This window comes from Danio rerio, chromosome 5 (genome assembly GCF_052040795.2).
Source record: "Danio rerio strain M-AB ecotype USA chromosome 5, GRCz13ab, whole genome shotgun sequence".
In the NCBI taxonomy this organism is placed as follows: Eukaryota; Metazoa; Chordata; class Actinopteri; order Cypriniformes; family Danionidae; genus Danio; species Danio rerio.
The window spans coordinates 1444714-1468855 of record NC_141025.1 but is presented as its reverse complement, the minus strand read 5'-3'; the positions used below and the strand labels follow the sequence as shown (position 1 = coordinate 1468855).

Here is a 24142-nt window from a genome sequence, read left to right as displayed (position 1 = left end):
TTTCTGTCTGTTGTCTGGTATTCTACTGGTTTGTTGTCTGTACTGCTCTCTATCTCTCTTTCATCTGGTATTCTGTCTGTCTGTCGTCTGTTCTGCTCTCTGTCGTCTGGTATTCTGACTGTTGGTCTGTCTGTCGGTCGTCTGGTATTCTGTCTGTAGTCTGTTCTGCTCTGTCTGTCAGTTGTCTGGTATTATGTCTGTTGATCTGTCTGTCTGTCTGTCTGTCCGTCTGTCTGTTTGGCATTTTGTCTGTTTTATGTCTGTACTGCTTTCTGTCTGTCGTCTGGTATTCTGTCTGTTGGTCTGTCTGTATGTCTGTCTATTGTCTGGTATTCTGCCGGTTTGTTGTCTGTACTGCTCTTTATCTGTCTGTCGTCTGGTATTCTTTCTGTCTGTTGTCTGTTCTGCTCTCTGTCGTCTGGTATTCTGTCTGTTGGTCTGTCTGTCGGTCCTTTGGTATTCTGTCTTTTCTCTGTTCTGCTCTGTCTGTCGGTCGTCTGGTATTCTGTCTGTTGGTCTGTCTGTCTGATAGTCTGTCGTCTGCTATTCTGTCTGTTTGTTGTCTGTTCTGCTCTGTCTGTTGTCTGGTATTCTGTCTGCTGTCTGTTTGTCTGTCTGTTTGTTTTCTGTTTGTCTGTCTGTCTGTTGTCTGTACTGCTCTCTGTCGCCTGGTTTTCTGTTTGTACTTTTGTTCATTTTTTGTCTGTATAGTGTGTGTGTGTTTCTCTCTCTATCAGGTTTGTTAATGTGTGTTGTGAACATCAACAGGTCTCTCACACAAACACACACACACACACTCTCTCTCTCTTTCTTTCTTTCTTTCTCTGTGGTGATAATAGGATTTGTCCCATTAGCGTTTAATTTCGGTGGTTCTGTAATTAAGGTGTGTGTGTGAGTGTGTGAGTGTGTTTGTGTGTTTGTGTGTGTGTGTGTGTGTGTGTGTGTAAGGGCCGGGTCCCTCAGCAGCGGGACACACTGCAGATTAAACTCATTACAACATTACAGACTGAGAAAATCAAGAGCTTCAGTGACGTCCCACAGAGAGACGGCTGCTCCACACACCTGTGCACCGCAGAACACACGCACGCACATACACACATCGCTCACACACTGCTAGAGACATCAGGCATAATAAGAGCTCTTGAAGGACTGTGATGCAGTGTGTAGCGCTGGTGTGTTATTAATGCCGTGGTGTTGTGTTTCTCTTAGGCTTCTGGTTCAGCCCCGAGTGTGAGTTTGTGCGCGAGTGTGTGGAGAGATCTCAGAAACACGTGGAGGGACGAGTCCAGCTCTCCGTCTACAAGGGACAGGTGTACATCCTGGGCCGAGAGTCTCCCAAATCACTGTACAACGAGGAGCTGGTCAGGTGTGTGTGTGTGTTTGTTTCTCCATATGTGTTTGTGTCTGTGTGTGTTCATGAGCATGTGTGTGTGTGTGTGTGTGTGTATATGACAGTAATGATGTCATGTGTGCAGTGTATGACCTCTGACCCCTGTGTGTCCTGAGGGCAGATCAGCTGTTCTCAGATTAGTCCAGATGCTAAGCGCTGCTAATGGCCTCCGCTAGCGTTCAGGGGAATCAGGCGTTTGGTTGCGCTTAAGTGTGGAAGTGTTCGGTCGAGAGGTCAAACCCTGTGCTGTAGCTCGAGGCCACATGACGGCAGACGATCATTATCAGCCTCGAATTACTCTAAACGGGAGACTTACACTGGACTGATCCCATAGGCTGGGGTTTAAGGGCACAGTGTGTCATTTTGGCCACTAGAGGGCGGATATTCACAACAAACAAAGGGAATTTAAAGTCTGCATAAACCGGTAGCTGCAATTAGTTTTTTTTATATTGTGTCGCAGTTCCTGGAGAAACGGAATATTAAATGTTGAAACAGTGGGCGTGGTTTGTTTTTTTCTCCTGCAAGCTGATTGGATGTAGTTAAGTAGGCGTTTCATTCAGAAAGATGGGGAAAAGGGTTTGGGGGGAGTTATTACAGCCTGACAGACTCCTCCTCACTATTTCGGTTTGATGTCAAAACTGACAGCTGGAGGGGCGTGGTTAAGTATATTAGCCACACCCAATACCTCAGACAGACCTAATCTGAGCAGGAAGTGCATTTGCAGATTTCAATTAAAGATTAAAGGGCAAACTACTTTAATTTCTAAATAGCATGCACAGACGAACTGTTCAAAACTAGCTATGCAACTAGCATTCATATTTAATGACATTTTTATAACCAGTTCAGCTTGTACCACTATAGTTGAGGTCAGGGGCGTCGCTAGACCTCCAGGTACTGGTGCACGTGACCCAGTATAAATTGCAGGGCCTCAGTAAATGCTTTGAGATAGGATTTACTTTATAATATATTATAATATAATATTTTATATTATATTTCATTAATATATTTACTTTTCTATATATATATATATTTATATATTTTATATATATTATTAATCCCAGAATAAAGACGTTATTCTCTATGTGCAACTCAACCAAGCAACTCAAGCAAACTGAGTGTTTTGCGCAGAAAAAAACATACATGTGCCTCATGCACGGCTCCTGCTTGACACTGAAGCGCTGCTCTGCTCACGGTGTAAATCCCAGTTTTGAACGTGCACGCTGAAAAAATAGCAGTGCCACTCATGCGTTGTGAAACCGGCGTAACAGTCTTTTATGCAGAGGTGTCGGCATGCAGTGAGTTTCGCAAGTCGACAAAACAAAGTTTAAATATTATGATGGTGATCTTATTTAGACTAAGCATGGCTCCTGATAGATTTTTTTGAATGAAGCAGAAAGGAGGGATGATGAGTCAGGGAGGTAAGACTTCTAGGCCATGAGTCGGGTCTAAGACAACACACAACAGATAATTCTAAACATCTTTTTCGTATTCTATAGTATTGTCTATAGAATTTAATTATAATGAAATTAATATTCATGAAAGAGATTAAATCATCTTAGCATCACTCCAGTTGTGTCTTTAGAGTTGTTTTTCTGTTACATTTAGGATTATTTCTGTTATTCATTTACAATAATAATTGTATAATAACAATAATACTGTTATTTATTTATAATTATATATACTTTTTTGTTATATTCAGTCAATTTTCTGTCAATATTCAGATTCAGCTGGAAATACGTTATTATACTGAAATAAAATCGCGCCCCTACTAAATATTCAGTTTCAGCTGGAAATACATCATCATACTGAAGAAAACCCCGCCCCCTACTCAATATTCAGATTCAGCAGGAAATACGTCATCATACTGAAGTAAAACCCCGCCCCCTACTCAATATTCAGATTCAGCAGGAAATACGTCATCATACTGAAATAAAACCCCGCCCCTACTCAATATTCAGATTCAGCTGGAAATACGTCATCATACTGAAATAAAACCCCGCCCCTACTCAATATTCAGATTCAGCTGGAAATACGTCATCATACTGAAATAAAACCCGCCCCCTACTCAATATTCAGTTTCAGCTGGAAACACGTCATCATACTGAAATAAAACCCCGCCCCTACTCAATATTCAGATTCAGCTGGAAATACGTCATCATACTGAAATAAAACCCGCCCCCTACTCAATATTCAGATTCAGCAGGAAATACGTCATCATACTGAAATAAAACCCCGCCCCCTACTCAATATTCAGATTCAGCTGGAAATACGTCATCATACTGAAATAAAACCCGCCCCCTACTCAATATTCAGTTTCAGCTGGAAACACGTCATCATACTGAAATAAAACCCCACCCCCTACTCAATATTCAGATTCAGCTGGAAATACGTCATCATACTGAAATAAAACCCGCCCCCTACTCAATATTCAGTTTCAGCTGGAAACACGTCATCATACTGAAATAAAACCCCGCCCCCTACTCAATATTCAGTTTCAGCTGGAAACACGTCATCATACTTAAATAAAACCCTGCCCCCTACTCAATATTCAGTTTCAGCTGGAAATACGTCATCATACTGAAATAAAACCCGCCCCCTACTCAATATTCAGTTTTAGCTGGAAACACGTCATCATACTGAAATAAAACCCCGCCCCCTACTCAATATTCAGTTTCAGCTGGAAACACGTCATCATACTTAAATAAAACCCCGCCCCCTACTCAATATTCAGTTTCAGCTGGAAACACGTCATCATACTTAAATAAAACCCTGCCCCCTACTTAATATTCAGTTTAAGCTGGAAATACGTCATCATACTTAAATAAAACCCTGCCCCCTACTCAATATTCAGTTTCTAACTGAAACTAAATGTTGAGTAGGGGGTGGGGTTTTATTTCGGTAAGATGATATATTTACAACTGAAGCTGAATATTGAGTAGGGGGCGGGGTTTATTTAGGTGTGATGATGTATTTCCAACTGAAACTGAATATTGAATATCCAGCATGATGATGTATTTCTAGTGGAAACTGAATATTAAGCAAGGGCTGGGTTTTATTTCAGTATGAGTACATTTATGGCGGTAAAAATGTTGATTAGGGGGCGGGGTTTCATTTAGCATGATGACTTATTTCCAATTGAAACTGAATATTGAGTAAGGGGCAGGGCTTTATTTGTTGCTCCGCCTCTTATTATTCAGTCTCATTCTAACAGTTGGAGGGGCGTGGCTAAGCTTATTTTGCTCATTCAGAGTTATCAGATAATGACTGATGTTCCAGAGCAGAAGCAGATGGGCAGATTTTAACTAAAGATTGACAAAACAAACTGATATTTTTCACAGGATTAGTCGTTCACATTAAGACTAACAATCTGCTTAGCAAAATAGACATTGTCAATTTAGATTTCCTCCAGGCTTTAATGTCTGTGTATAGGTGTAATCGCAGCAGGACAACACTGTGACATTTGTCTGAGATCAATGATGGAAGAAACTGCTGTGTTAATAATAATGATGATGATAACACAGTGTTACGTCATCAGAGAGCAGCAAAATCATTATCAAAAAGTGTTTACTGTAGAGAGCAATCCCAACATGCATATCTTAATATAAAATCCTCAGATTTACACAAAGAAAAGCTGCAGAACATCTAATATAAATATGAAAGCAAATGTAAATCGTCATCTTGTGTACTGGAGTATTTCTGCTTTTCATTTACCCATTAAACTTTATATCTGATGGCCTTTTTTATTTAATATTTTTTGCAAGGAAAATATGATTATATTATACATCAAAATAAAGAACCAAACCTCTGCTGTTATACAATAAAAGCTTTTTATTCCATCTTCATGTGTTCATATTTAACAATCACTCTAATGTAAATAGGTTTAATCAAAAATGCCAATTTTGTGACAAAACGGAGGAAATTTTTAGTTTTATTGTATATAGATTTACTGAGTGAACAAATGCTTTTAATTAAATTCTAAAAAGACGATAAGGTACAATGGGAAACAAGAGTCTCATTAGTAAACGTTAAAATCAAAGTAAATGAAAATAATATTACAACTGAATGTTATTAATGTTTATGACAATAGCCCCTTTTACACATACAGACCTTTCCGGAAAAATACCGGCAATTTTTTGGAAAGGTCTGTATGTGTGAACGCAGAAGGAAGATTTCCGGAATGAGTGCGTGCACATCTAGAATTGCTGATGTGAGATGTCTACTCCAGCCAATCAGAACACTCAGGCGCATTCACATCCGTGCTGTTTATGAAAATAAAAGCCTTTGAATATTTTTCCAGACACAATTCTGAAATAAAACCCCGCCACCTTCTCGATATGTAGTTTCAGTTGGACATGTCATCATATTGAAATAAAGCCCCGCCTCCTACTCAATATTCAGTTTCAGCTGGAAATACATCATCATACTGGAATAAAACCCCGCCCCCTACTCAATATTCAGTTTCAGCTGGAAATACGTCATCATACTGGAATAAAACCCCGCCCCCTATTCAATATTCAGTTTCAGCTGGAAATACGTCATCATACTGGAATAAAACCCCGCCCCCCCACTCAATATTCAGTTTCAACTTTAAATATGTTATCACACTGGAATAAAACCCCGCCCCCCCCCCCCCCACTCAATATTCAGTTTCAGCTGGAAATTTGTCATCATACTGGAATAAAACCCTGCCCCCCCACTCAATATTCAATTTCAACTTTAAATACGTCATCACACTGGAATAAAACCCCGCCCCCTACTCAATATTCAGTTTCAGCCGGAAATACGTCATCATACTGAAATAAAACCCCGCCCCCTAATCAATATGTAGTTTCAGCTGGAAATACGCCATCACACTGGAATAAAACCCCGCCCCCTACTCAATTTTCAGTTTCAGCTGGAAGTTTGTCATCACACTGGAATAACCCCCCCCCCCCCCCCCAACCAAATATTCAGTTTCATCCAGAAATACGTCATCATACTGGAATAAAACCCCGCCCCCTACTCAATATTCAGTTTCAGCTGGAAGTTCGTCATCACACTGGAATACCCCCCCCCCCCCCACTCAATATTCAGTTTCATCCAGAAATACGTCATCATACTGGAATAAAACCCCGCCCCCTACTCAATATTCAGTTTATGTTGGAATTACGTCATGATACTGAAATTAACCCCGCCCCCTACTCAATTTAAGAACGTGCAAATATTATTATAAACATGTTAATTTGTATGTGACTGTTACCAAAAATTACAATATTTAGATTTTTTGCTTTTATAAAATATGTTAATATCTAAAAACATAAAAGCTGATATATGTCATATCTAAAGTGTAAAAATAAACAACGTCATTAAGGAGGCATTAAATTAGTCACATTTAAAATTAATTAATTAGTTAATTAATTTGGTTAATAATGCTTTATATATATATATATATATATATATATATATATATATATATATATATATATATATATATATATATATGTATGTGTATATATGTATAATTATATATGTTATATGTATATTGCTGTTGTAATATGAGAGTGTGTGTGTGTGTGTGTGTGTGTGTGTGTGTGTATGTGTGTGTGTGTTTAAGGCTGTGTTTATAGTTGTGTTCTCTTGTGTTTGTGCTTGTGTTCTGCTGTATTGATGATGTGATTAGTGTATTGATCATTGATCTGTTGTCATGTGTTGTTGACAGTATGGATGTTCAGGGCGACTACGACCCCTGCGACGCCTCAGGCTTCATCAAGATCAATGCTGTCCGGTCAGTAACACTGCAGAGAGAGAGAGAGAGAGAGTGTGTGTGTGTGTAAATGTGTGTGTGCAAATGCATGTTTTTTGTGTCCATCTCTGTGCCTGAGTGTATGAGAGAGAGAGTGTGTGTTTGTGTGAAAGTGAGAATGTGTGTGTGTGTTTGTGTTAGTGTCTGTGTGTGCGTTTGTTTTTGTTGGTGTGCATGCATGTGTGTGTGAGAGTGTCCTTGTCTGTCTGTGTGTTTTTTGGGAGTTTGAGTGTGTGTGTGTGTGTTTTGTGTTAGTGTGTGTGTATGTTTTAGAGAGAGTGTGTGTGTGTGTGTGTGTGTGTAATTTTGCGTTAGTTTGTGTGTTGGTTTGTGAAAGTGACTGTGTGCGCGTTTGTTTGTGTTGAGGTGTATGTATGTGAGAGTGTGTGTGTATGAGAGTGTCCTTGTCTGTGTGTGTGTGTGTGTGTGTGTGTTTTTGGGGTGTTTGATTGTGTGTGTGTGTGTGTGTGTGTGTGTGTATTTTTGCATTAGTGTGTGTGTTGGTTTGTGTAAGTGCCTGTGTGTGCGTTTGTTTGTGTTGGTGTGTGTGTATGTGAGAGTGTGTATGTGAGTGTCCTTGTCTGTTTGTTTTTGGGGGGTTTAAGTGTGTGTGTGTGTGTGTGTGTGTGTGCATGTGTGTGTGTTTTACAGTGTGTGTGTGTATTTTTGCGTTAGTGTGCGTTTTGGTTTGTGACAGTGTCTGTGTGTGCATTTGTTTGTGTTAGTGTGTGTGTGTGTATGTTTTAGTGTGTCTGAGAGTGAGAGAGTGTTTGTTTGTGTTTGTGTAAGAGAGTGTCCATGTCTGTGCGGGTGTGTTTGTTTGTGTGTGAGAGTGAAAGAGAAAATTTGTGTGTGTGTGTGTGTGTGTGTGTGTGTGTGTGTGTGCGTGTGTGTCTTTCAGTGCAAGTATGTGTGTGTGTGTATATATATGGGGGTCTATGTGTGTGTTAGTAAGCTCGTTAAGTGTGTTTGTCTGTGTGTGTGTTTGTGTGTGTGATGGAGTATCATGTGTGTGTGTTTCAGGCTGAGGGAACACAACCGTCTGCAGGGAGCCGCCCTCAGCAAACACAACGTCTGATAAACACAGCTCATGTGTGTGTGTGATTGGAGGATCAGCAATACACACGTATAATCACACATACAGGGAACGTTCTCACAACGTTCACACAAGGTTTCCTCAACGTTATGAACACAACTCTTTCATTAACAGCAGCACATTGAAGATTATAGTGGATCCCTGTATAGTGCACTCACTGAACAGCTCATAACAAGACCAGCAACAATCATTCAGTCATTCCCCATCAGCTTAGACCTTTATTCATCAGGGGTCGCCACAGCGGAATGAATCGCTAACTACACACCCATACACACTCATTCTCACACACACACTCATACACTACGGCCAGTTTAGTTGATCAGTTCCCCTATAGCGCATGTGTTTGGACTGCGGGGGATTCCAGAGCACCTAGAGGGAACCCACGCCAACACAGGAAGAACATGCAAACTCCACACAGAAACACAAACTGACCCAGCTGAGGCTCGAACCAGCGATCTTCTTGCTTTGAGGCGAGAGTGCTAACCACTGAGCCACCATGTCGTCTTACTTTTAAACCTTTATAACTTCACTACATAACTATAATGTAGTCATTGAAGTGTCCATATATGGAATATATATAATTGGTCGTTAATTCTGTAGCGCTTTTTACAGTGTAGACCGTCAGAGCAGTTTAACAAGGATGAAGAATAGAGAGAATAAAAGCACAGGAGGTCAATAAAAGCTCAAACTCCACCACTTGTCTTAGAATAGTAAGAACAATGTTGAAAATTAACATTCCTTTAATGTTTTTAAAGGTCCTGTGAAATTAAATTGACGTTTTTTTAAATGTTAGTATCAATATGTTAATTTAAAGCATATCTATAATCTAGTGTGCTCTAAAATTCACATGTAGAAGATATAAACCTGATATAACCATCTAAAGCTTGCAGTTTTTTTCTCGTAAAATTTTCTGACCAATCAAATGGTCTTTTGTGTGTGACAAGCCCCGCCCCTTCTTCTTATTGGCTATTCATTTAATGCACTTGAGCTCAATCGCTTTTTCTGGCTGAGCTGAGAAAAGACAACGCTATTGGCTGTTTTTAAAAAGGGGAGGGGCTTCTATATGCCCCGCCCCCTCTCTTTGTTTTAGTTGAAATTGTCAAATAAAAATGCACATTTCAAAGCACTTTGTGACCTTTAAATTAGTAAAAAGTGGCATTTAATTGAACAAACTATACTCTAAGTTAATATTCATTCATTTTTTTGTCGGCTTGTTCCCTTAATAATCCGGGGTCACCACAGCGGAATGAACCGCCAACTTATCCAGCAAGTTTTTACGCAGCAAATGCCCTTCCAGCTGCAACCCATCACTGGGAAACACCAACACACACATTCACACACACACTCATACAATTTAGCCTACCCAATTCACCTGTATTGCATGTCTTTGGACTGTGCATGGGGGAAACCGGAGCACCCGGAGGAAACCCACACAAAGGCAGGGAGAACATGCAAACTCCACACAGAAACGCCAACTGAGCCGAGATTCGAACCAGTGACCCAGCGACCTTCTTGCTGTGAGGCGACAGCACTACCTACTGCGCCACTGCCTCGCCCTAAGTTATAATTTCTCCAAAATATGCTTAAATGTGCTATCCGCTATTGTCGTCATACTTCAGTTTCTCATCAAATCATCTGACCTATCGGATGTTCTCTGGTGTTAGACATGCCCCGCCCCCTTCTTCTCATTGGCTGTTCATTTGATGCACTTGAGCTTAACCACTCTCACCGGCAGAGCAGTGAGAAATCTGAACGCTGTTGGCTGATTTTTGAATAAGTGAGGAGCTACTGTATGCCCCGCCCTCTCCATGTTTCAGTTTAAATTACGTCAAACATCCAATATAACATGCACGTTTCAAAGCACTTCCAGACCTTTAAAATAATAAAATGTGGCGTTTAATAAAGCAAACTATACTCTTTTAGTTATTGTTTCTTCAAAATATGCTTAATTTGTGTTATCCGTGTCATGATTTCTGAACAGATGTGATCATATAATCTTTTATGATGCTGAACCCCGAAGAAACCTTGGCTGAATGTTGTGAAAATGTTCTCTTAAAGTTATGAGTGAATATTCTTCCAGTATCATTAACTCAGTGTTCTGAAATGTTCTGAAATGTTCAGAGAAGATTGAAATGTAACATTCCTGTAATGTTTTCAAAATAATAAAGCGTAATGTGTGATCTAAAGTGCACCTTATTTGTTGTTATTCCACAAAATAAAAGGTAAACAATGAGAAATGTCAAAAAAAAAACACAATGTAAACAGTAAACAATGTGTCTCCATATCCGTTTTTATTTATAAGCAAATTCTGCCAAATGAGGTTGATATTTAAAAACACCAAAACAAACACACCCATAACTCAACAGGCCACGCCCCCTTTTGAATATCTGTGCTTAATTGGTGAAGAGACAGCCTCCTTAAGGCTGATTGGCTGCAAGTGTGTTTTCAAGCTTTTAACTATAGGAACCTTAACTGAATGTTCATCAGCCAATCAGAATCAAGCGTTCAGCAGACCTGTGGTGCATTCACTTTTTTCCTTCTTATAGTTTTTTATATTCTTATAGTGAACAGAAATTTGGAAACTCTTAAAAGTTTCAGTAAAACGGTACAAACGCGCTCGTGCTCAATCTGCAGTGAGTTCATATTATTAACCTTGTATATGCATTTCAGATTTGAGTTTTAATTTGTGTCAGCCTAATGTGTGGTTTATAATCATGTGTTTGACTTAATGTTTAATCTGCATCGGAAAGTCATCTGCACGTGGGGTCAGTAAAATAAATAACCTTGCTTTTGGTTTGAAATCAGTTTATTTGGCTTCCCTCATTGGCAGATTATTAAGCTTGCTTTAAGGAAAGACTCACTTCATTTTGTTTCTGAAAACATTCTTTGTTTTGCTTGTCTAAAAATGCTTCTTGCTTCAAGACTTGTTAGCCGTTTGGACTAGAAACAAGACTCAGAGTTTTTGTGCAGTGTATACAGACTCATATTAATTAGAAAGGTAGACATCAGGTCAGTGACGTTTTAATTTGTCATGATTTCTATTTAACTTGATTGTTTGTTTTTATTTATTTGATTGTTAGGAAGTTGGTTATTTTCACAACAAAACATTTAGAGAACAATGAGAAGTTTAAAAACCCCTTATAAGCAAAAATACACTGCAGGCTGTGACGTTAACCGATATGGAGCAGACCCTGGAGCCAGGCCTGGGGTTGGGGCTTGTATGTGTTCCTATCTCTCACGGCCCATTCACACGGGGCATCAACTTCAATGCTTCCCATTCACTTTGAATGGGTTACGTCAAGTGTTGCCAAACTGCATTGTGGATCCGTCAGCGCCACTACAGTGGTGTTGCTCGCTGCAGAAGTTGGTCAACCTTTCAAGCACCAATGAAATCGTCAGCTAATATACCACAGCATATACCACAGCTCAGACAGTAGCTGATTGCAGACTAATTTCATTGGCTGACGCTGCTATGACTATCGTGTCAGCCTCAACTTCAGACACATCTTCAGTCAAGTGTTGACGCTGAAGCCCCGTGTGAATGGGGAGTCAGAATCCGGCCGGGCTCAGCCCGAAGTATCGACGTGGGACCATCCTCCTGCTGGCACCACCACCTGCAGGGAGAACCATAATGGGCTGGTGCATTATGGAACAAGTGGTGGTCGAAGGTTAGGACCAAGACAACCCGATCGTTAGTCCCAGAAACTGGCTCTTGGAACTTCAATTGATGACTGTTCCATTTATCCCTCTAAACAGGTTAAGAGTCTGGGTGTCATCCTTGATAGCACCCTATAACGTCACCCGGTCTGCTTAATTCCACCTACGCAACATTAACCGTCTCCACACTTCTCTTACCCCTCATGCCACTGCTGTTCTCCTTCATAGCCTTGTCACATCTCGTTTAGATTACTGCAACTCTCTTCTCCTTGGTCTCACTCATAAATCTCTCTGTAAGCTTCAGTTGGTCCAGAACTCAGCTGCCCGTATCATCACCAGAACCCCTTCTTCTCATCACATCACCCCTGTCCTGCAGCAGCTTCACTGGTCACCTGTTCATTTTCCAATTGACTTTAAAATCTTGATGTTAACATTCAAAGCCATCCACAATCTCGCCCCTCCATATTTCTCTGCCTTCATCCACATTTCTGTTCCTTCTCGCACCCTGCGATCTTCTTCCTCCCTCCACTTGTCTGGTTCCTCTTCTCGCCTTTCAACTATGGGCAACAGAGCATTCGGCTGCTCTGCTCCGCGGCTTTGGAACTCACTACCACCTGCCATCAGAAACACTGACTCCCTCACACTGTTCAAATCAAGACTCAAAACCCACTTATTTAAGATGGCTTTTAATACTTAATTTTATCTGCACTATTGCTGTGTATATTTTATTATTTCTCTTGTTGTTTTATTGCTCTTGTTGATTGCACGGTGTCCTTGAGTTGCTAGAAAGGCGCCTTTAAATAAAATGTATTATTATTATTATTATTATTAATATTATTCTGTAATATCACCTCACTGGGTGTGAAAGAGCCCAAGCTTGTGTGGGAGGTTGAACTGTATCGACTAGAGCACAGGCGTCAAACTCAGTTCCTGAAGGGCCGCAGCTCTGCACAGTTTAGTTTCAACTCTAATTAAACACCTGATCAAACTGATTCCTTTTAGGCTTGTTTGAATCTTACAGGTAAGTGTGTTGAAGCAGGGTTGAACTAAACTGTGCAGGGCTGCTGCCCTCTTGGTACTAAGTTTGGTTGGACTAAAGATAGTCGGGCTTACCTGCATGCACAGCTTGGGCTCTGGAACTCAACTCCTTGAGAAGGGCTGAACAATGCAGATTTTGTCCAGGCTGTGGCACACTGGACAAAATCCAACCCAAGCTCATTCTGGAAATGTAGCCCCGTGGACGTTTCTGGAGTCCGCGATTTACTGCTGCGTTTAGTTTTTTTCTGAGCGAACACTGCGGGGCGGTGTGGCGCCGCTCCTCCTCTTCGCACTCACCGGCCGACGGCTTGCCTCCGAGTGGAGGGCTTTCCCGATGCAATCAGTTTGTCCGCTTAGCTCACAGCGTTGCGTTGGCGGAGCAGAGGCCCCGGAGAAGGAGGAGGAGCCAGCCGCGGGGACGACGACCAGGATCGAGTCCGGGGAACAGCGGTTCCAGAAATCAGGTGAGATGAAAAACAGAATCCGAAAAATAAGGGCGAGAATGCGGTGGGATCCGAAAACGCGGTCGAAATCGAAGACGAGGGCTTTTGCTTTTTTTTTCTGGGCGGCTTTTGCAAACCGTCGCTTGGGTTTAGGGAAGGAGGAGGGCGGCCAGGTCGGCCGAACCGGCGGCTTTTTGCGCGAGAACAGCGCGGGCGCGAACGGCGCGCGCTCCCGAGAGGCGCCCGAGACGAGAAAAAGCGCGCACAGCGGCCTCTCGCGGATCCGCGAAAACAAAAACCTCTCGAATACGTACCTCCCGGGACGTATCTCGCGGTCTACAGAAACGTCCGCGGGGCTACGTTTCCACAATGAGCCCGGTTTGACAAAATCTATACTCTCACTAGGATGCTCAAGGGTTCATGAGAGGATGCCCAGCCAGTCCACGTGTGTTTTGTGGACTTGGAGAAGGCATTTGACCATGTGCCTTGTCCAGTTCGGGGAGCACAGGATTTCATCTCTGTTTTTCGCAGATGATGTTGTTCTGTTGGCTTCCTCAGACATGGACCTTCAGCATGCACTGGGGAGGTTTGCTGTAGAGTGTGACGGAGCTGGGATGAGAATCAGCACCTCCAAGTCTGAGGCCATGGTGCTCCAGCGGGAAAAGGTGGTTTGCCATCTCCAGGTTGAGGAAAGTCTTTACCCCAGATGGAGGAGTTCAGGTATCTCGGGGTTTTGTTTACGAGTGAGGGAAGATGGAGTGTGAGATAGACAGGCAGATCAGTGCAGCGGTAATGTGGTTGATGTATTGGTCTGTTGTGGTGAAGAAGGAGCTGAGCCGCTCAATCTACAGTCCGACTCTCACCTATGGTCATGAGCTGTGGGTCATGAATAAAAGGACAAGATCTCAGATACAAGCGGCTGAAATGAGTTTTCTTCACAGGGTGGCAGGGCGCACCCTTATAGACAGGGTGAGGAGCTCTGACACCCGGCAGGAGCTCAGAGTAGAGCCGCTTCACATCAAGAGAAGTAAGCTGAGGTGGTTTGGGGATCTGTTTCAGATGCCTCCTGGACGCCTGCCTATGGAGGTGTTTCAGGCATGTCATACCAGGAAGAAGCCTCAGGGAAGACCCAGGACACGATGGAGGGACTGACCCGGGAAAAGACTTGGGATCTCCTCGGAGGCGCTGGAGAAAGTGTCTGGGCAGAGGGAAGTCTAGGGCTCTTTCATGAGACTGCTGCCCTCGTAGCCTGGCCCAGAAGAATTAAATTCAATTCAGCTTTATTTGTACAGCGCTTTTACAATGTAGATTGTGTCAAAGCAGCTTCACATAAATGGTCATAGTAACTGGATCAGGGTAGTTCGGTTTTTAGTGTTTAAGTTCAGTTCAGTTTAGCTCAGTTCAGTGTGGTTTAAATTATTACTGAGAGTCCAAACACTGAAGAGCAAATACATCGACGCGTAGCTCTACAGATCCTAAACCATGCAAGCCAGTGGCGACAGCGGAGAGGGAAAAACTTCACTAATAGTAGAGTGAAGAAAAAAAACCCTGAGAGAACCAGACTCAGTTGGGCACGACCATTTTAATTTCTCCGCTGGCCAAAAGTCTTGTGCTGAGCTTCAGTCACCGCGGTGGAGGCTGGAAGATGGCCTCAGCGAAGACTCGTCTGTCCCTGGAGCGTCACTGGAATCATGCTCTCCACTCTCCATGACCATCAGCGCAGCAGCAGCTCAGGATACGGCCTGGTCCCGGATATGGAATCCTTGGGATCTACTCGTCGCTGGTCTTGGATCCAATCAGTGACTCTGCATAATCTGAGGACCTCGAGATGAGTATCCCCAGGTGGAAATTGAGAATAAAGAGAATAATTAGCGTAGCTGCTGTTCATAGTGTATATAAACAAGATGCAGAAGCCTGTGTGGAACCCGCTAGGTGATGCATTGAGTGTATGCTTCACTAAACAGACAGGTCTTTAATCTAGTGTTGAACTGAGAGAGTGTGTCTGAGCCTCGGACATTATCAGGAAGGCTGTATAATAAGCGGAGGAAGATGAACAAATCAGAATTTCTGTTGTTTTTTGTTTTCATTTTAATTTATTTGTATTAATTTGTCTGTTTTTATTTGTTTCTTAGTAAATTATTATTTTTTTTTTACAAAGACATTTAGAGAACCATGAGAAGTTGATTTGTTTTTTCGTATTTTGTTAGTTTGTTTTTAGTTTAGTTTACAATAATAAACGTTTTTAATTTGTTTGTATTTATTTGTCTGTTTTTATTTATTTGTGAGTTGGTTTCATGATGTAGAGTAATAATTTTAATAGATTTGTTTGTTTCTATTTTATTGTTTCTTAGTTTATTTTTCACTTATTTATTTTCACAACAGAGAAACTATTAAATTTGCATTTGTCTGATTCATTTTATTTATTTATTTGTTAGTTTCACAGTAATGAGACTCTTTAATTATTTGTTTGTATTTTGTTTAATTTAGTTTAGTTTGATCATTTATTTGTTTTATTTAGTCTGTTATTTTCCCAACGGCGTACATTAATCAACATTCCTCAAGAATGTAAATGTATGCAAAACACCCCTAAAAGCTAGTTGTCATTGGTGGTCCCTTTCCCAGATGTCCCAGGGGTGGGCAAACTCGGTCCTGGAGGGCCGGTGTCCTGCACAGTTTAGCTCCAACTCTAATCAAACACACCTGCTTATAGATTTCTAGTGATCTTGTAGACACTGATTAGCATGTTCAGGTGTGTTTGACTAGTGTTGGAACAAAACTCTGCAGGGACACCGGCCCTCGAGGATCAAGTTTGCCCATCCCTGTTCTAGGCAATATTACATTATTATACCGTACAATAATACACCGTAAGGGCCTTGAGTGCATGCGGAGCTTCAGCGGATGCAGACTGTGATATTAAAGTCGGTCGCTGTGCTGTTATTTATTCTCGCATCTTCACATCTCACAGCTTTTAAAGTGAAGCGGATGAAGAAATAGCCCTCCGTTTGAGCCATTTTCTCTGCGGCGTCGAACACTCTGCGCTGGTGTGTGATTGTGGATCTGCTCCCCCCTGCTGATGTGATGGACGCCGGCGTTTATTTATTTATTTATTTAGTGTTTTTGCTGTTTTAGATGCTGCAGAAGATGCTCGATTACTCCACAGTGGCCGGTGTTTATGTACTGAATTATCAGCAGTCCTAAACATGCTTTCCCAAAACTGATGTCTTTTCTCTGCACCATGATGACAGCACATAATATTAGACTAGATATTCCTCAAGACACTAGTGTTCAGCTTAAAGTGACATTTAAAGGCTTCACTAGGGTAATTAGGGTAAAGTTAGGGTAATTAGGCAAGTCATTGTATAACAGTGGTTTGTTCTGGAGACAATCCAACACTAATATTGCTGAAGGGGTGAATAATATTGACCTTAAAATGGCTTTAAAACAATTAAAAACTGCTTTTATTCTAGCTGAAATAAAACAAATAAGATTAAATAAGATATATTCACGTACTGCTGACACACAACTGTGTTTTAGCCAATTATACAAGTGTTTTTTGCACAGTAGGTGCCTTTTTAATCTTTGTAATAAATAAATAAACAAACATGTTTTCATTACTCTCCAGATCAGTTTGGCGTTTGTGTTCTGAACATAAGCATTTCTGTATTATAAACTGCAGTAAATCAGCTCTAACAGGAGCTCAGTGTCAATATGCAGATCAATACCTGTGTAAAGTTCATCAATTATGAAACGACTTCAGTGTCGGGCGTAAAACACTGACGAAGGAAAACAAGCACTCTCAAATAGCTTGTAAACTTTAACAAACAACTGCTCACAGCACTGAATTAAAGAGAGAATGCGTGCTTTAGTGATGCTTACTTCACATCTGTGACTGAAAGTGTTCAGCTGAATTAACTGATCTTTAAAACACAGTAAAATAAACCAAAAACTGGCATTTTAAATCAAAATATGTCCTTGATATACACTCACCGGCCACTTTATTAGGTACAGCTATCCAACTGCTCGTTAACACAAATGTCTAATCAGCCAATCACATGGCAGCAGCTCACTGCATTTAGGCATGTAGACATGGTCAAGACGATCTGCTGCAGTTCAGAGCGAGCATCAGAATGGGGAAGAAAGGGGATTTAGGAGACTTTGAACGTGGCATGGTTGTTGCTGTCAGACGGGCTGCTCTGAGTATTTCAGAAACTGCTGATCTACTGGGATTTTCATGCACAACCATCTCTAGGGTTTACAGAGAATGCTCCGACAAAGAGGAAATATCCAGTGAGCGGCAGTTCTGTGGGTGCAAATGCCTTGTTGATGAGGCCAGAGGTCAGAGGAGAATGGCCAGACTGGTTCCAGCTGATAGAAAGGCAACAGTAACTCAAATAAGCACTCGTTACAACCGAGCTCTGCAGAAGAGCATCTCTGAACACACAACACGTCCAACCTTGAGGCGGACGGGCTACAGCAGCAGAAGAGCACACCGGGTGCCGCTCCTGTCAGCTAAGAACAGGAAACTGAGGCTACAATTCACACAGACTCACCAAAACTGGACAATAGAAGATTGGAGAAACGTTGCTGCTCTGATGAGTCTCCATTTCTGCTGACACATTCAGATGCTCGGGGCAGAATTTGGCCTCAACAACATGAAAGCATGGATCATCCTGCCTTGTATCAGCGGTTCAGGCTGGTGGTGGTGGTGTAATGGTGTGGGGGAGATTTTCTTTGGGTCCATTAGTACCAATTGAGCATCAACGCCACAGCCTACCTGAGTATTGCTGCTGACCATGTCCATCCCTTTATGAGCACAGTGTCTCCATCTTCTGATGGCTACTTCCAGCAGGATAACGCAGCATGTCATAAAGCTCAATCATCTCAGACTGGTTTCTTGAACATGACGATGAGTTCACTGTACTCAAATGGCCTCCACAGTCACCAGAGCTCAATCCAATAGAGCAGCTTTGGGATGTGGTGGAACGGGAGATTGGCATCATGGATGTGCAGCCGACAAATCTGCAGCAACTGTGTGATGCTATCATGACAATATGGAGCAAAATCTCTGAGGAATATTTCCAGTAGCTTGTTGAATCTACAACACCAAGGATTAAGGCAGTTCTGAAGGCAGAAGGGATCCAACCTGATACTGCTGTATAAGATCTACCTAATAAAGTGGCCGGTGAGTGTATGCAACAGTTTTTGTGTGTATTACCTGTGCAAACTTCTACAAAATTGTTTTAGTTTTCTTGTGTGTAAAAATTACTGGTAATTAATAACTTATAATTTTATTCCACAGGTCTGCTGAGTGCTGGATTCTGATTGGCTGTTGATCACTCTAGGGTATTTGGTAATTTTCAGGTAAAGGCACAGCTAAAGTAGTTCTGGCTGGTTTTGAGTGCATTCATTCATTCGTTCGTTTTCTTGTTGGCTTAGTCCCTTTATTAATCCGGGGTCGCCACAGCGGAATGAACCGCCAAATTATCCAGCAAGTTTTTACGCAGCGGATGCCCTTCCAGCCGCAACCCATCTCTGGGAAACATCCACAAACACATCCACAGACAATTTAGCCTACCCAATTCACCTGTATTGCATGTCTTTGGACTGTGGGGGAAACCGGAGCACCCGGAGGAAACCCACGTGAAGGCAGGGAGAACATGCAAACTCCAAACAGAAACGCCAACTGAGCCGAGGTTCGAACCAGCGACCTTTTTGCTGTGAGGCGACAGCACTACCTACTGCGCCACTGCCTCGCCTGTTTTGAGGGCATTACAGTTCCATATCACTATGCTAAATTATTTATTTCAGGCCTGCAATTGTCAAAATATATGTTTTTGGCTACCTGAGAGACAACTAAATAGGTTAGATCTGATTTATAAACAAAATAAGTGAAATGCACATATTTGTCACTCCTACTGCATATTGGTCCTCCTCAGTGTGCAAAAAAAGCATGCATTTAAGTTGATCTATCTTGTTTTGTCAATGTTCTGTCGCGGAGTTGTTAATTACTAGGCCCCCAGAGAAACAACTAAATATGTTAAATCTGATTTGTAAACAAAATTAGGTGTAATGTGCATACTTGTTACTCTTAATGCTCTGTGTATCAGCCGTCCTCAGTGTGCAAGTAGTGCACCATCATTTTAAAGTGCTTTTCCCCTAGTAATGTCTGGGTGTGTAAACATTTAAACAGGATGATTATAGTCAATCGGACTTTATTTATTTTTAATTTTTAAACGGTAAATCTGATTTGTCAACAAAATAAGGGAATTGCACATATTTGTTTCGATGGTCAAAAGTGTTCACCCCCTCACTCCCAATGCATTTCAGTGAAAATCAAGTCAAGAAAGCATGCATTTATTTGAATGAGCTCTTATTTTTCTAAAAATTATTATTATCTTGTTTTTCTCTCTCTTAATATTCTCAAAATTATTAGCTAAAATTAACGAATGCACCATTATTTCAAAGTGCCTTTCGAATAGCAATGCCTGGGGGTGTAAACATTTGAGCAGGATGATTTTAGACAAATTTGCTTTATTTTTAGGCCCCCTGAGAGATAACTAAATGTGTTTAATTTGATTTGTAAACAAAATGATTGAAATGATTGAAATGCACATAATTGTCAATCTGTCAATCTGGTTAAAAGTTTTCACCCCCCAACTCACTCCTAATGATTTGCATATTGGTCATGCAAAAAGCATGCATTTATTATGTATAGAAACAACTTAATATGTTCAATTTGGTTTGTAAACAAAATAATTGAATTGCACATATTTGTCTCTATGGTCAAAGGTTTTCACCCCCACACTCCTAATGCATTAAATATCTATCTTCTTAGTGTAAAATAAATACCAAACATAATGCTTTTATTTTAAAGATCTCTCTTATTTTGTCAGAATGTTCTGTCCCAAAATGTTAACTTATTATTCGCTAGAATTAAAATTAGCTGAACTGAACTTAAACTCTGGAAACTGAACTACACTGTTTCAATTCACTATGATCTTCTATGTGAAGCTGCTTTGACACAATCTACATTGTCAAAGCGCTGTACTAATACAGAATTGAATTGAATTTAAAGTAATGAGTGCACCATCATTTCACATTGCAATGCCTGGGGGTGTAAACTTTTGAACAGGATGATTGTAGACAAATAGACTTGATTTTTTAGGCCTTCTGGGAAGCAAGTAAACATGCTGAATCTGATTTGTCAACAAAATAACTGAAATCCACATATATCACAATGGTCAAAAGTGTTCACCCCCCGGACTCTTAATGCATTTTTTGTCATCCTCAGAGTGACAATAAAGATACGAAAGCATGCATTTATTCTAATGATCTCTTATTTAAAAAAAAAAAAATAATAATAATTATTATTATTATCTTATTTTTCTCTCTTAATATTCTCAAAATTATTCGCTAAAGTAAATGAGCGCACTATTATTTTAAAGTGCTTTTCGCATAGCTATGTCTGGGGGTGTAAACCTTTGAACAGTATGATTATAGTCAATCTGACTTTATTTTATTTTTGAATATGTTAATTCTGTTTTGTAAACAAATAATTGACATCCACATATATCACAATGGTCAAAAGTGTTCACCCCCTGACTCCTGATGCATTTCAGTCGTCCTCGGTGTGAAAATCATGTCAGTAAAGCATGCATTTATTTTAATGATGTCTTATTTTTCTTAAAAATATTATTATCTTATTTTTCTCCCTCTTATTATTCTCAGAATGCTTAGCTAAATTGAATGGGCGCACCATTATTTTCAAGTGCCTTTCGCATAGCAATGCCTGGAAACATTTGAGCAGGATGATTTTAGACACATTTGCTTTATTTTTAGGCCCCCCTGAGAGATAACTAAATGTGTTCAATTTGATTTGTAAACAAAATATTTGAAATGCACATAGTTTTCACTGTGGTAAAAAGTTTTCACCCCCCTCCATCTTTATAGAATATGAGTGAAATGTGCATATTTGTCGTTCTGGTTCCACACACACTCCTTCCCAATGCATTGTGAAAATAAATACCAAACGTCATGCATTTCTGACTTAATGATCCCTCTTGTTTTGTCTGAGCGTTCCATCCCAGAATGCACTGCTGTGTGTGTGTGTGTCTGAATAGTGTGAGATGGATGCAGTGTTTCCTCTTCCTGTGTCTCGTGTGTCTCAGTGCAGATCTAAAAGGTGAATTAATGATGGTGACCTTGCCTCAATTACACCTCATTACTACAGACCTCAGGGATTCTGCACACAAAGAGAAGAGCAGAGTGACCCTTAAACCAGTCCTGCTGCTGTCCGTCACACACACACACACACACACAAAGAGCAGCTCTGTTGTGCACAGTAAACTCTCATGACTTTTCTGCACTTGTATTAGCTGTATTAACCCAATGTTGGGTCAGGTGTGAGCAAAAACAACCCATCTGTTTGTTTAGAGTGTGAGTTTACTTATTTATTTCATTCAGTCATTTTCCTTCAGCTTAATGCTTTATATATCAGGGGTTGCCACAGAGGAATGAACCGCCAACTATTCCAGCATATGTTTTACACAGCGGAGGCCCTTCCAGCTGCAACTCATCAATGGGAAACACCCATACACACACTCATACACTATGACCAGTTTAGTTGATCAGTTCCCCTATAGCGCATGTGTTTGGACTGTGGGGGAAACCGGAGCACCCGGAGGAAACCCACACCAACACGGGGAGAACATGCAAACTCCACACAGAAACACCAACTGACCCAGCCGGGACTCGAACCAGGGACCTTTTTGCTGTGAGGCCACAGTGCTAGCCAGTATGTCAACGCACCACTTAGTCAGACTAAGGTCATCAGATTTTCCCGGGTTCAACGGCTCATATATATCAATGTTTTGTATTGATGTCGATATGAGACGGCTAAAGATTTGAACTCCAGACGATTCGTATATTTGACTCTGAATCGACACCTTTTTTTATTTGATTTGAGAATCAATAGTTTTAGGCACTATCGATTCTTAAATCAATAAAAAAGGAGTCGATTCAGAGTCAAATAGATGAATCATTTTAGAGAATTTGTTCAGAGCGAGTCTCCAGTGCACAACTGACTCATTGACTCATGCACAGTGACTTATCTAAATCAGAGAGTTGTTTACTGACTCACTCCGAATGATTCATTCGAATCAGTGAGTTGGAGACTCGCTCTGAACAAATCATTTGAATCAGTGAGTTGTTTACTGGAGACTCGCTCTGAACAAATCATTTGAATCAGTGAGTTGAAGATCCGCACTGAACAAATCAAATTTGAATCAGTGAGTTGAGAGACAGTCTAGGCTGGTTGGCTGGTTTTAGCTGGTCGACCAGCCTGGTTTTAGAGGGGTTGTGGCCACTTCCAGGCTGGTTTCCAGCCATTTCAGTTAAACCCGGGCTGGAAATGGCTGGAAACCAAATCATTTGAACAAATCATTTGAATCAGTGAGTTGAAGACTCGCTATGAACAAATCATTTGAATCAGTGAGTTGTTTACTGGAGACTCGCTCTGGACAAATTATTTGAATCAGTGAGTTTGAGACTCGCTATGAACAAATCATTTGAATCAGTGAGTTGTTTACTAGAGACTCGCTCTGGACAGATAATTTGAATCAGTGAGTTGGAGGCTCGCTCTCAACAAATAATTTGAATCAGTGAGTTGGACACTCGCTCTGAACAAATCATTTGAATCAGTGAGTTGGGCACTCGCTCTGAACAAATCATTTGAATCAGTGAGTTGGACACTCGCTCTGAACAAATGATTTGAATCAGTGAGGTGTTTGCTGGAGACTCGCTTTAAACAAATCATTTGAATCAGTGAGTTGTTTACTGGAGACTCGCTCTGAACAGATCATTTGAATCAGTGAGTTGTTTACTGGAGACTCGCTCTGAACAGATCATTTGAATCAGTGAGTTGAACACTCGCTCTGAACAGATCATTTGAATCAGTGAGTTGGACACTCGCTCTGAACAGATCATTTGAATCAGTGAGTTGTTTACTGGAGACTCGTTCTGGACATATCATCTGAATCAGTGAGTTGGAGTCTCGCTTTGAACAAATTCTCAGAAATGATTCATATCTTTGGCTCTGAATCGACTCTTTATTTATTGATTTGAGAAACAATAGTTTTAGGCATGGTGCTCTTTCAGATGTAACCCTCAGCTGGATGTTTTTCCTTCTCTTATGTGACATGTAATAGGGGCTCTTTAATGTTGAGTTGCTCTTATCTGTGTGATCTGGATGGAGCAGATCTCTGATGATGAAGATTGTCATGTGAACCTGAGACGCGTCTCTTTCTTCTGCCGGTACAAGTGAAAGCGCCGAATAATTACTGCAGACCCTTCATTATCCGCTATTAGAGAAACTCAAGACTCCAGACTCAAACACACAATCAGCTCCAGTGTTCAGTCACAAACCACAGCTGGAAACACACACACACACACACACACACACACACACACACACACACACACTGGACCTGAAGTCTGTCCATCTGAGAGAGCTGTTCTGCTGAACTGAACCAGTTGTTAGCTGGAGACTCGCTCTGAGTGCATCATTTGAATCAGTGAGTTGGAGACTTGCTCTAAATGGTTCATTTGAATCAGTGAGTTGTTTACTGAAAACTCACTCTAAACTAATTATTTGAAACAGTGAGTTTTTTACTGGAGATTCACTCTGAAAGGATCATTTCAATTAGTGAGTTGTTTTCTAGAGACTCGCTCAGAACGGC

At 41.0% G+C, this 24142-nt stretch overlaps 1 protein-coding gene across 2 annotated transcripts in view; it reads left to right on the top strand.

Annotated features, from left to right (window-relative positions):
- ass1 (argininosuccinate synthase 1) overlaps positions 1-10454 on the top strand; it is a 95762-nt gene extending 85308 nt beyond the window's left edge. The window contains exons 13-15 of one of the 2 annotated variants that reach the window (XR_015490143.1): positions 1210-1366; positions 7089-7540; positions 7898-10454. Coding sequence is in view for 1 of the 2 variants with exons in the window: in NM_001004603.1 (NP_001004603.1) it covers positions 1210-1366; positions 7089-7154; positions 8196-8250 (278 nt within the window). In the remaining variant the exon portion in view is untranslated. 2 annotated transcript variants of the gene reach the window in all.
- The last annotated feature ends 13688 nt before the right edge of the window (positions 10455-24142 follow it).